Genomic DNA, 13,554 nt, shown 5'->3' on the forward strand with positions numbered 1-13,554 from the left:
TATTATGATAATAAGAGTGCCATTCAGATTACCCATAACTCTATCTTTCATAAGGGATGAAGCATATTGAGATTGATTGTCACTTTGTATGTCATCGTCTTTAGCTTCATACCTTGTCCTTACCTTTTATTCCATCCACTATGTAGTTAGCCAATTTCTTCACGAAGTCTCAAACTACTTTGTGCTTCCGATTTATGCTTGACAAACTCTCGATGCTTCCTATTGTTACATCATGAGTTAAGCATATATTATTTTATATTCTTGTGGGGTAGATTACTCCTTATTACTCTTTAGGGTTTCCTTAGCTTTATTATAAATTCCTCTTGTAATCTTTTTGATTAAGTTGAATAATATAGTTTTATATTTTTCTCACTTCTAATCTAAATTAGCACTATAAAACTTGGTTTTTGTCCTAGTACACATGATTTTTCCCTCTTTGTTCGTCGCACTTCTATTGGCCATCTTCTTCTTCTTCTATATGTGGATAATATGATCTTCATTGGGTCCAACTTGCTTGCTATACAGGATGTCAAACATTAGCTTTTTCAAGAATTTGAGATGAAAGATTTGGGTCCTCTTCATTATTTTCTTGGCATTGAGATTGCATCATCTCCCAAGGAGCATCTTTTGCCTCAAACCAAGAATGCTAGTGACATTCTCTCTCATATCCATCTCACCCATGACAAAGTGGTTGATACTCCACTTGAATTACATGCCAAGTTCACTACTTCTGATGGTATACTTCTTGATGATCCTACTGCAGATCATGAATTGGTTGGTTGTTTGGTTTATCTCACTATGACCGGTCCTGATATCTCTTGTGCTGTTCACATTCTTAGTCAGTTTGTCTTCACTCTCCACTCTATCCACTGAGCTGCCTTGTTACGCTCTTTATGCTACATTCGTCGTACTGTACTTCAATATTTGCTACTACTAGCCAACTTAGGCTTGTGAGGTGGGCTTGGAAATTTGGACCAGCCAGCTAGCACCCCAAAGGCCCAAAGTTACAAAACCAAGGAGTTCTAGCCTATGTGGCTTTGGCTACCAAGTGTCTCCTAAGGGAAGGTCTTGGGTTCCCCTCCTATGAGTGGAATAGGAGAGGGTGTGAGTTCAATTCCTCTAAGGTATTAATCTAACAACTAACAATAACTTTCACCGATCAAAAGAAAATACCCAAAGTTACAAGTAAATTTTTTAATTTTTTTAAAAATTTGTGAACGGGTCCATTACAGTTATAACGTGGGCATTTATATCCGGTTCACATTGGTTCGTAACATGAACCAGACGGTTCATGTGTGATATTTAATCACAGTGGTATAATGGAGTGTATCCGACTTGGGGCCCAAAAGCCGTTACGAACTAGTTGGTATTTAGGACATGGTCTCCACCGAACGATTTTTTTAAGGCCCTATTGAAAAGTACTTAATGTCAATATATATGTATAAAAATATTGAAATATGTAAAATATATGAAAATATGTGAAAATATATATATATATATATATAAATATATAAGTGGATGAAAAGATGCGAAATGTATATTGAAATTTTAATTGCTTTTGACATTACTTGGTCTTTAACAAATTGCCCAATAGGTAGCAGAACCCTAAAATGATTTATTCTTGAACTTTTATGTACCTTAAAATGATTTTCACTGTCAACGATTTCCTGTACAACATTGAAGGGGTGAAAAACTGAATATTATTTTTCCTTGTCATTGCATTTGCCTTGGAGCAAATATTATTTGATTTCTCATCAACTATATAGGGCTGCTGTGTTGGGTTTGATTTTGTTTTGGTTCTGGTATTTGTGTTTGGCTAGCTCTTGAAGGTTCTTTCTTTTATGAGCTGCATTCAATAACCTGTAGCCTGTAGCTTTTTGTTTTTGTTCTCTGATTTTGGTGCTAGAAGGTTGTTAGAAAATAGATGTATTATTGATTGATTGATTGATATATTGTTGATACATATTTTCTGTCTATTACAAATGGTTCCTTATATAGATGTAGGTGTAGTGGATGGTGATAGTGGTGTAGTGGGTTAGGTTTAGTGGAGTAGGTGAGGTGGTAGTGGGTTAGGTTTAGTGGAGTAGGTGAGGTGGTAGTGGTGGTAGTTGATAGTAAATTCTAACAGCCCCCCGCAAACTCAAGGAGGATAGAAACTAACCAACTTGAGTTTGAAGAGAGGAACAAAACAAGAAAATACATAAAAAGGATAGGAGACACTGTATGGTCGTGTCAGACCGTTGGTGAAGACACTGTATGGTGGTGTCATAACGTTGTAGAGGACACTGTATGGTGGTGTCATAACGTTGTAGATGACACTGTATGTGGGTGTCATAACATGGTAGAGGACACTGTATGGTGGTGTCAGACCGATGTAGAAGACAGTTTATGGGGTCATGTCGGACCGTTGTAGCAGACAATGTTGTGACAGTTGTGGTGACAGTTTACGGAGTCTTGCTGGACCCTTGTAGAAACTAACCGGAATCAATGTCGGGACAGTTTACAGAGTCTTGTCGGACCCATAAAGGAGCTAACCGGAATCAATGTCGGGACAGTTTACAGAGTCTTGTCGGACCCATAAAGGAGCTAACCGAAATTAATGTCGGGACAGTTTATAGAGTCTTGTCGGACCCATGAAGGAGCTAACCGGAATCAATGTCGGGACAGTTTACAGAGTCTTGTTGGACCCCTGTAGAGTCGCACCCTCAAAAGGTGTGCCCAATCTATCAAAAGGCGTGCCATCAAAAGGCGTGCCCAATTCATCAAAAGGTGTGCCGGACATGATGGCGAGGCACGTGGGCGCCTTGGCTTGCGTGCCCGTTTGTCGGCTGGTGGCAAGAGGCGCGCGATGCGCGTGGCTGCCGTGGCTATTTAACCAAGACGAAGGCTGAGGCTGAGGCATACCATTCTGAAACCTCTGAAACCAACCCTTCTCTGAAAAACTCTGCCTCTTTGGAGAGAGAAACTATGGAACATTTTGTAGCCCAGAAAAATGGCTTCGTCTTCCCGCGGGCTGCTCACCCTCTTTCCCGACCTCAACGAGTCAACAAGAGAGAGAACTGGTGCGGTGGCACTGGAAACTCAACCAAGCGCCCCGGAGTTTGCTCCGTTGAACTTTCCGATGCGGTCGGTGGAGCAAAGAATGGCAGTGCAGTCAGATGTGGAGGCCAATCAGTATACCTTGAAGTCATGTGTGGAAACCATGACGGCGGTCACAAATTTGTCGAACCGGCTGCAGAGTAGGACAAATGAGGTGCAGCATGTAAACTCTCAGCTGGCTCTGCTCCAACGCATGTATAAGGATGCGCGAGCAGAGATAAGTGTGCTAAGGGCAGAAAACAAGGAGCTGAAGCGGAAGGCCACCGTGATGTTCCGATTTGGAGGGCCGCCATATGTTGCAGTGGAGGAGCAGGGAGGAGTGATCGTGCCCAGTAGAGTGGGAAACACAGAGGCAGCACCGTCAAGGGCCGTCCAGGACGGAGGCAAAAAGAAAAGACTGGCGGCAGAGTAGAGAAGAAGTGAGGTCGATGTGTGGCCGCTACAGAAAAGAAAACAAAGCTTTGGTTGTTGTTGTTTGTTTTTGTTTTTTTTGTTTTTTTTTTGTTTTTTTTTTTTTTTTGGTGTAAAATTATGATCGGGGTGGATCCCGGAGAGGAATAAAATACGGGTGTTTGGCAAAGTTGTAAATGGTTTGATTTTTTTTTTTTTTTTTTTTTTTTTTGCTTGTTTAATAAAAAAAAAGATATATATAGATATATAAAAAAAAAAAAAAAAAGTGGGGAACATGATGTCTGAGAGTATCAATGAAGGTTTAGAATAAAAAATAAAATTTGATGAAAAAAATAAAGTGGGCGGTTGCTTTTCAAAAAAAAAAATGGAGGAAAATAAATATAAAAAAAAAAAGAAAAGAAAGTGGGGCACTTGAGGATGTTTTTGAAAAGAAGAGATGAAATCACGTGGGAAGCTTTGCTGTTCTGGAAGTCACTAACACACGCACATCTACATTAGGATGATGGGAATATTTACTCGGACTTCCAAAAAAAAAATTAATGTAGGATGATGGAATTCACTAACACACACACATATCACTTGATTAGGGGGCGGAAGGGTCCGATCATGAGTAGGATGATGGACGGATCAGAGGGTCGAAGTTGGCTGAAGTGGTGAGGGTCGAAGGAAGGCCAGTCACCGAGCAGAGAACCCATTAACGGGAAGCTGTAAATTCGATCGAAGAATCGAGAGAGAGAGAGAGACTTCTGTCTAGACCTCGCCAAAGCCGACTGCAAGGACGTCGCAGTGGCTCGGCGCATCGACCGGCTCATGGATCTCAGGCGAGGATCTTGATCAGACCGCAGCGGCGTGCGATCAAGCAGCGAGCTTCGATTCTGAACTCGAAAAATCGACCGGCAAAGGAGATCGGACTCCGATCTGAGGCAGAACAGAGCTGAGGTTTATGATATGAAGAGTTTCTGGTATGTGTTTGTGATATGTGTTGAAAAACTCCCGTGGGCAGCGAAGGCAAGGTTGTCGGCCGGCTGCCCGCCGGAAAAAAAAAGTATAGGCCTAAATCTTATAGCTCTGATACCATGTTAGAAAATAGATGTATTATTGATTGATTGATTGATATATTGTTGATACATATTTTCTGTCTATTACAAATGGTTCCTTATATAGATGTAGGTGTAGTGGATGGTGTGTAGTGGATGGTGATAGTGGTGTAGTGGGTTAGGTTTAGTGGAGTAGGTGAGGTGGTAGTGGGTTTTGTTCTCTGATTTTGGTGCTAGAAGGTTATTTGTCATCTTTCTTGTGCCAACCTAATTGGGATAAGATTGTTTTGACCATGATGATCTTTGCACTTCAATTCTTTTATGAGCTGCATTCAATAACCTGAAGCCTGTAGCTTTTGTTTTTGTTCTCTGATTTTGGTGCTAGCAGGTGATTTGTCATCTTTTTTGTGCCAACCTAATTGGGATAAGATTGTTTTGACCATGATGATCTTTGCACTTCAATTCTTTTTGGTGTAATCTGGATGTTCAGTTGGAAATCAATGCAGTTTATTTCGCTGATTAAAAAAAAAAAAAAAAAAAAGAATCTAAGAAGTGGATATTTATGATATAGCAGCACATGAATTCCTTAAATTTTGGACCCAATAAAAAATATTTAACCGAAAAGTAACAAAAATAATAATGGGTTCAGTGATAAAATCTATGTCATTTAGGGCTTTGAAATATTTGTTGGTGACACGGGTGGAAATCATTACCCTTCGGAAATATATGTATCTGAATAATCTATGAAGAAAAAGAGCCAACAGTTGGTCACCCTGGAGTCAAAATCCTGGTTCCATCCCTGCCAATCGGTGCATTCAATTGGGGTTTGGAGTTCAGGTCTCATGTTGTAAGATAGTGCTATTAATATCTTTAAGGGAGTTTTGTCCTTCCAAGTTTTTGTGCATTGTTGGCAATGTACTAACTTCTTTTTTTTTTTTTGTAATGATTTGGGTTAAGGTTTTGGCCTGTGATTGACTTTTGGTATGTGCCAACCTATTTTAGTGTAGCTAGTTGTGATATGTCTCTTAAATTCTTATTATCTTGATGTACTTTATTGTTTCAAATTAACAAAATTTATATTTTTGGTGTCAAAAGTAAATAAATAAAAAATTGAACTACTTTGGTAGTAAACATTTATATGTATAGCTTGAGTTGACAAGATTATAAGTACTTTGACCACGAATGGGCTTATGTAGCCAGAAGATGTAATGACTGTATGATTGGATTCTTATAGCTGTACTAGAGTAAGGAAATGTTTAGAGGTGATGATTTCTTTAGCATTCTTGCTGATATCTGACCTTCAATCTGGATAATATTTTTCAAATAGGATAAAAGATCATTTTAGTTCTTAAAGTATGCGTTCTTTGTCATTTTAATCCCTCAAGTTTTAATTTTGTCATTTTGATATTCAAAGTTGTCAACTTAAGTCAATTTATCCTATCTCTAACGTTCGTTTACATTGATAATGGAAAAAATATTTTATCCTTGGATAAAAGATAGTTTTGGTTCCTAAAATATGCGTTTCTTGTCATTTTATTAGTCCTTCAAGTTTTAAATTTTGTCATTTTGGTCCTCAGAGTTGTCGATTTTAGCTAAGACCAAATTAACTCAAATTGACAACTTAAGGACCAAAATGAAAAAATTTGAAACTTGAGGGATTTAACTCAAATTAACAACTTTAAGGACCAAAATGACAAAATTTAAAATTCGAGAGACTAAAATGACAAGAAATGCATATTTTAGAGATCAAAACTGTCTTTTATTCATATTTTTGTTGTCAATGTCAACGAACATTAGACCTAGGACTAAATTGACTCAAATTGATAATTTTGAGGACTAAAATGACAAAATTAAAATTTAAGGGATTAAAATGAAAAACAACACATACTTTAGAGACTGAAACTGTCTCCAATTTTTTCAAATATATTCTTTTTTAAACTTGAACAATGACTATTTACCAAGTATACACACACAGATATATATATATATATATATATAACCCTAATAATGATTTATTTTGTAGAATATAAGAATGCTTTCTATGTGTTGGACTAGCATAAATCGTCATATAAACTCTAGTATTTACCAAAATGGTCATGTAGCCGGCCTTAGAGCGTAGTGACATTTAGGCTTCGAGCTAATAAAACAACAATGAACACTTTTTTGTAATTTAACTTTTCTACTAACCTTTAACATTCTGTCTTGCGACTAAAAAAAAAAAAATAATAATGATAATTAATTAATTAAAAATAAATAAATAAATATTCATCATATATTTGTTCATTAAAATCATATTGAAAAATTGTATACGCCCCATTTGTTTGGGTAGAAAGCATTTTTTGGAAAATATTTTATATATTTTCTAGTGCTTGGTATAGTGAAAAATGGAAATTAACGAAAAGATCAACAAAAAACAAGCCTATTTGGGCAGAAAAAGTTTTTCACTTTTAGAGGGAAGAAAACGTTTTCCGTACTAAAGTCTTACCAATGTCACCATACTACCACCGCCACTCTTACATCTACCACCACATCACCATCACCACGGCCACCACCATCGTTCCACCACAATGTCACCACCTTCGTTCCTCCAACACTACCACCAAACATTAAAAAAAGTTTTTTCTACAAAACATTTTCTAAAAAAATTTCATAAAAAATATTTTCTGGTAGAAATTTTTTTTTTGACTAGAGAAATGGAGTGTTAATGTGAAAATATATAGGATGAACTCAAACTATAATTTGATGATTGTTTTGCATATCGAGCCCAGTGCAACTTACCCATGTCATGATTTGGACAATAGTGTGAACCTTTGTTATTAGAATCATATGATTCGTGATTCAAATTGATTCAGTAGGTAATCAATTTGAATAGGTTGTGTGAATTGCAAATAGCTATAAATCGTAGGTGAATCGGTGAATCGTAAATCGATTCGATTCGATTCGATTCGCTACTCTAAAATTGATGTTTGGCTTTCTTTTTTGTTTTTTTGGAAAAGGGTTCACACAGCCTTTTTAAGGTATCTAGGATTACTATATGTCATCTTTTGATTGTCCCTCCCCCAATGTACTCTCAAATACTCAAACCTTAGAGGGGAAAAAAAAAATGAACTTTCTCTCTCTACAATATTCTAGGTTTACATATTCAATTTTATCTAAGTACTTGCATTTACAAAATGAATCTTTTGAAGGCATCAAGTGAGATTTTTGAAAAAGTTTGAAGATTTTGATTTTTTAACCTTGTAAAAAAAGTTAAAAATATGGTTGTTGAGTTATTGCTACTTGGAAATTGAAGGTTTGCGTTTGTTTGCTTTTCTTTATTAAGAACGATTGATAAGAAATAGTATCTAAAAGGGAAAATGTGAAGTGGTAAACATGGGAATCAGTGTTAACTTCTTACCCAGATTACATGATCATCATTTAAAACAATATTTTCATTGATTTGACTCTAAATATTTCATATTTGTTAGATATATTTAATATCTAAATATCCATGTAATTTAAAAGAATGCGGTCGAATCTTTATTATTCATGATTCGATTTGATTCAATTCATGATTCAGTACAATACCATTTTGATTCCTGATTTGAATCCCGATTTGACAACTATGGTATGAACTTATAAATCCTGTGTGGGCTCATTTTGTTTGTTATATGTTTGGGTTAATTATACTTAACACTTCTCCACTTTTTTCAGTATGTCACTTTAGCCTCTTTACTTTCAATTGTGATAGTTAATTCCTATTTTTTAAGTCTAGTTGCAATGTTATTATTCTGTTCATTTGGCATTATAATGATGATGGAAATTAGCATGTGTGTCTCACGTGATATTCTTTTTTATTTATTTACTAGCACAATTAAAAGTGGGTGGACCAAAGTGAAATTTTGGCGAAAGTGCAACAGACCAAAGTAGGATTTTTCTAAAAAAGTGGGGATGCTAATGCCCCAAGAAAATGTCAAATGTAGCTCAAATACTAATTTTTGTCAACCTTACATGCTGGTAACTTTGTAACTTGAATAAGTCTAAAGAGTTGACTGTCACAATTAAAAATAGAGATTTCAATGAAAGAGTTTGAAAATGGAAAGATGTTAAATGTAGTTGATCTTATAGATTTATTAGTAGTACTCATTATTTTTTATCCAAACCACAACTAATTTGTTGATTCTAGAATTGTTGAAGTTGTTTTTAAGTAGGAGAAATTTACAACATACACCTCAAAAGATGTGCACATTGTAAAAAAATTATGATTTTTGTGGTAAAAGTTATTAATATTTATTGTATGTTATTATGCCACATTTTTGCAGGGATATTTCTGAAAACAAATTCCGAAGTTTACCCTTACCAGATAAAAGCATTACTAAAAACTGGTACACTTCATATTTTCTCCATGCACCTTTCCTTCGGCATATTCTTTTATTTATTTATTTATTTTTTCAGGAACTTGTTTTCATGCTGCTCTAATATAACAGACATGTAAGCTCTTACCTTTTTTTTTTCTTTTTTTTTTTCCCTTTTTTTAACTGGGGGGCGGGGGGAATAATTTTATTTGACTCTATGGCTTTGTTTGTTTCGATGTAAAACATTTACACCGTAAAAAAAAAAAAATTCATGTAAATTGATTTTAGACATAACTAATGTTTTTGTTTAAATTTTCATTTGTTTGGTTGACAAAATGTTTTCTACAAGAAATTTTTTAATAATGAACTAATTATAGATAAAAAAAATTTAAAAGAAAATCATAAAGCGTTGACCGAGAGCAAAAAAATAGCTTGGACTTTTGAAACGTAATTAATTTTTTGCCTTATAACCAAAACTATTTTACTTGAAAAATACTTCACTTATTTTTTGGCCAATCAAACAACAAAAATAGGAAAAATATTTTTCTCAAATTTAATTTACTTTGAAACAAATAGAGCCTAAAATGCTCATCTAAAGTTGGGCAAATTTTGGCAAGCATGTGGTGTTTTCTTTATCTTCTTCTTGTTGACATTGTAGGCCTTTTGAAGCATGGGGACAACAAGACTACCATTGCGACAATAAAAAACTAAAATGTAAGTCAATGGTATTTAAAACTTGAGAGATATTGTAGGCAAATGCTGCTTGAGCATACTGAATGTGCTTTATGATTTAATTGGACATGACTGGGTTAAACTAATATGTTTATTGAATTATTGTTCAGTCTACTTGACATTTCATATATTTCTAATTATGTTCTCAATATATATATATGCTTGCTGTTCTAGTCTCTTATCCCTTGTGTTCACGTTATTTTTAGGTTTGTGAATTATGTGTTACATCTTACAATTGTTAGGTTTTGGCTTAGATTTATCTTTCATGTATTTTTATGCCAAACCATCTCTCTCTCTCTCTCTCTAAAAACCTCCTCTCCAGGCCTCTCTTTGGGCCGGCCGGCCGCCGCCTTTGGCTATGGCGGTCGGCTGGACTAGCTTCTTCCGTGTTTGTCTGTTGTTTTTCCTTTAATAAACTTGATTCCCCCATTATTTTCCCACCTAGGAGTGTTTTGTGTGCTGCGGTAGATGTTATTTGTTGGTGATTCCAGGCCGTTATAGCTGATTCTTTGGGGGTAGTGGTGTGTTGTTTTCAGCAGGGGACGTCCAGGATCTTCACTCGAGCGCTCTTTTGCGAGTAGGAGCTTGAGGGGTGAACTCTGGTTCAGATTATTGGAGAAGTATCGATGCTTTGTTTGGGCGGAAACATGGGTGTCGGAGTCGATCCAGATCTGTCTGGTTTTCATTCGAGCGCTCCTCTTCGTGTGACAGTTTGAGGGGTGAAAGAAGAAGAACTGGAGAAGGAAGAAGAACTGCTGGTTGGTCTGTGTTTGGATCTGCAGTGGGTGGTGTCCCAGCTGTTGGTCGGGTCAGTGGCATGGTGTGGTTTTTGGCAGTGAGTAAGAAGAACTGTTGGGAGATGATCTGTGGGTGAGATAATGTTGGGAGATAATGTTGCAGCAGCTTTGGCATGGGTGATGATCTGCAATGTAAGTGGGTGATGATCTGCAGTGGGTGTCTTCGGCAGATAATGTTGGAGCTGCAATGTCAAGGTCCAGCATTGGCGTGGGAGTCTTCCGGTGTTGGCTGTGGAGTCTTCTCGGCCGGACTAGCAGCATAGGGGTGGGTATTGGGAGTTGCAGCAGCATAGGTGTGGGCAGCAGCTCTGGCGTGGTTGGTGTGGGCATTGGGAGTTGGGAGTTGCAGCAGCTTAGGGGTGGCGTGGGTGGTGAGGGCTTTGGGAGTTGTAGCAGCAGTGGCATGGGTCTTGGTGTGTGGGTTGTTGAATAGATTTTAGTTGATTTGGTGGGTTGATTTGGTGGGATTTCATGTATTTTTTTTTATAGTTAAGTCCTTCTTAACTTTTTTTTTTTTAAAAAAAAAAAACGTGAGGCCAAGGGGTTGGTTGTATGGATGCGAGTAGCAGTAGTAGGGGTATTTTTGTACTTTCTGAATCTCTCTCGATGCATGTCATCTTCCTGTACCTTTAATTCCATGCTGTTAAGTGAAATTTTTCTTTGCTAATAAAAAAAAAAAAAGTATTTTTATGCCATTAGTCAAACAATACACTACATGGTACCTTTTCTTATGTCTGTTTTGTTGATTGAACAAATGTTGTTTTATCAAATGGGAATTTTACCCTCTGTTTGATTGTGCCCGATATTTTCTTTTCTTTTTCTTTTTTCTTCTCTTTTTTTTTCTTGGAGGGTTAGTGAAGGGGAGAAGGGGGTGTGGTTTTATTGGTAAGTAGAGGTTATATGGTTTGATTATATAAATGAAATGAACTGAAGCAATGCACACAAATATATATATATATATATATATATGGACAGATAGTAAAATCAGCCACTAAACCAAAGTGCTCTTTGATCTTCCCCTACACCATGTGGTTTGTCTTCCACCGAGAACATTCTTCCTGATTAATGCTAGTTGCATGTGTAATATTTCTGTGAGTAATGCTATACAAAAAAATTCACAAATTGATGTGTACCAATCATGATAATTTACTGGGTCCCATTTCAAAGCCAAAGTTTTATTATTATATGACATATCAGTTTGTTAATAAAGTTTCTAAAAACTAAATCAGTAAATACGATAGTCTATACAACATTTTCTTATTTCCATATTGGCTTTTCTATTTTGGATTTTTTTTTCTTTTCTATTTTTTTTTATTATTATTAAACACTGGAACTACAATCTGTAGTAATTGCATTCTCTTTCTCTAGTTTTCTTTTTCTTTCTATCTTTACTTTGTTCCTAGCTTTGTCCCCTTCCTCCTAAGTTGAGTCTACCCACAGAAAAAACCAAGTTATTGGATGAAATTGTGAGAATATTAGGATTTATATATATATGGTAGTATATATTTTGTATATATTCTACGGGATTGAATAAATATTCTACTTTCCCTTTTAGTCTTAGGGTTAGATTATTATATAAAACGATGTACTCTCGTATTACAAACACAATTGAATATACAGATTATTATTCAGAAATCTTACATGGTATCCAAGCCACCACCAAAACCCTAGAAATTGTCTTCCTCTTCAGTCTCCCCGTGTGGGTCATGGGTCATCTTCTCCTTTGATCAAATCTAGTTCTTGAAGTTTTGCTAGGTTTTCTTGATGCTTGAGTTGCAGGTCATCGAGCATCGAAATCATGATTGGTGTTCGCGAAGTTCTCTTTCTCTCTCTGGTCTTGTTCGCGAAAGTTCTCTCTCTTCCTCTCTCTCTCCCTCTCAAGATTGCGTGTCAATCGAAGCTCTCGGCTTTGTATTTGTGTTGACGAAGTTGTCTCTATTTCTTCATCTCTGGTCTCTGTTCTATAATCATAAAGCTCTCTGTCTCTGTCTCTCTCTCTCTCTTCGTATTGGTTCTCTGATCTTAGTCCACAAGGTTTGTTCTTATTACACTTTGACCACATTTGTACATGTTTTATGTTTATTATATTGTGGTGATCTGGTTCTGGTTGTTTAGGTTTATTACATTTTGACCCATCAGTTTTCAATTTATTACAAGTCACCTAATCAGTTATGTATTTTGTTTTGGTTCATTACGATGTCAGATAATAGAATTCAGGTTATTACTTGCACACTCACTGGTGCCAACTATGTCTATTGGTTGAGTGTTATGAAAAATTTTCTACTAGGTCGAAAAAAATGGGGATATGTTTCTGGTTCTGTCCCTTGTCTGACGGATACGAGAAATGAGAGGTATCTTGTTGATTGTGACACTTGGGATTGCGACAATACCCAAGCTCTGACTTGGTTTCATAACTTTGTGGAAAATCGTATTGGGATGATGTTCTCATGGAACCATCTAGTATTTAGGTACTAGATGCATATGTTTAACTCCGAAAAGGGGGTCATCTGGTGCAATTCTTAATAACTCTCTCCCCTTAGTATAAGGTTATTCGTGGTGGCATCCTTCATCGTTTTCCTTTCCCTTCTGTGGATGTTATAGTTCTTGAGCTCCATCCAGAGGAAACCCATCTCAAGACGGCCAGTCAAACTTTGTCCCCTTCAGTCTTCTTAGCTCTTGCTCAGCCACCCCTATTGTCGACCCCGTATCCTCATCAGCTCCAGTCTTTTGCCAAGCCCAAAAAGGGGCCCCTAGCGTCAGATGAGTGTGCTTCTACCATTAGAGGGTGCATTGGAAGTATCACTATCCTAAGAAGTGACGTCAACTTGCTTCGTCTTCTCAACTGCCTCAAATACAATTCTGAGGTCCTGTTCCGAGTACTTTTCGGCCTCCTGCATCATATACTGCATCTGCTCTGGCTTTTGATCCTGACTTAGCTTTCCTTGAGTGCTCAAATTACTTAGCTTCAGTATATGAAGTCTACCTCTCAGTCATCCTCATTTACCTCCACTCTTACCTTTCTTCATTTAGGTTTGCTTGGTTCTTCTTCAAGTATCTCTTATTTAGTTTGGATCTTTGACTCTGGTGGTTCTCATCATATGACTCCCCATTTCTTCTTACTCCATAATTGTATTCCCTTTTCTT

The 13,554-nt window shown here is 36.6% G+C and overlaps 1 protein-coding gene across 3 annotated transcripts in view; it reads left to right on the forward strand.

Annotated features, from left to right (window-relative positions):
* Positions 1–9,794, forward strand: part of LOC114282852 (uncharacterized) — a 136,472-nt gene extending 126,678 nt beyond the window's left edge. For all 3 annotated transcript variants that reach the window (XM_082887560.1, XM_082887562.1, XM_082887563.1), the window contains 3 exons: positions 8,849–8,911; positions 8,982–9,017; positions 9,540–9,794. In XM_082887560.1, coding sequence (XP_082743686.1) covers positions 8,849–8,911; positions 8,982–9,017; positions 9,540–9,621 — 181 coding nt within the window. In that variant the 3' untranslated portion in view covers positions 9,622–9,794. The remainder of the gene's footprint in view (positions 1–8,848; positions 8,912–8,981; positions 9,018–9,539) is intronic.
* The last annotated feature ends 3,760 nt before the right edge of the window (positions 9,795–13,554 follow it).

The sequence above is a fragment of the Camellia sinensis genome, chromosome 9 (assembly GCF_055761805.1).
Source record: "Camellia sinensis isolate YWXY chromosome 9, ASM5576180v1, whole genome shotgun sequence".
Taxonomy (NCBI): Eukaryota; Viridiplantae; Streptophyta; class Magnoliopsida; order Ericales; family Theaceae; genus Camellia; species Camellia sinensis.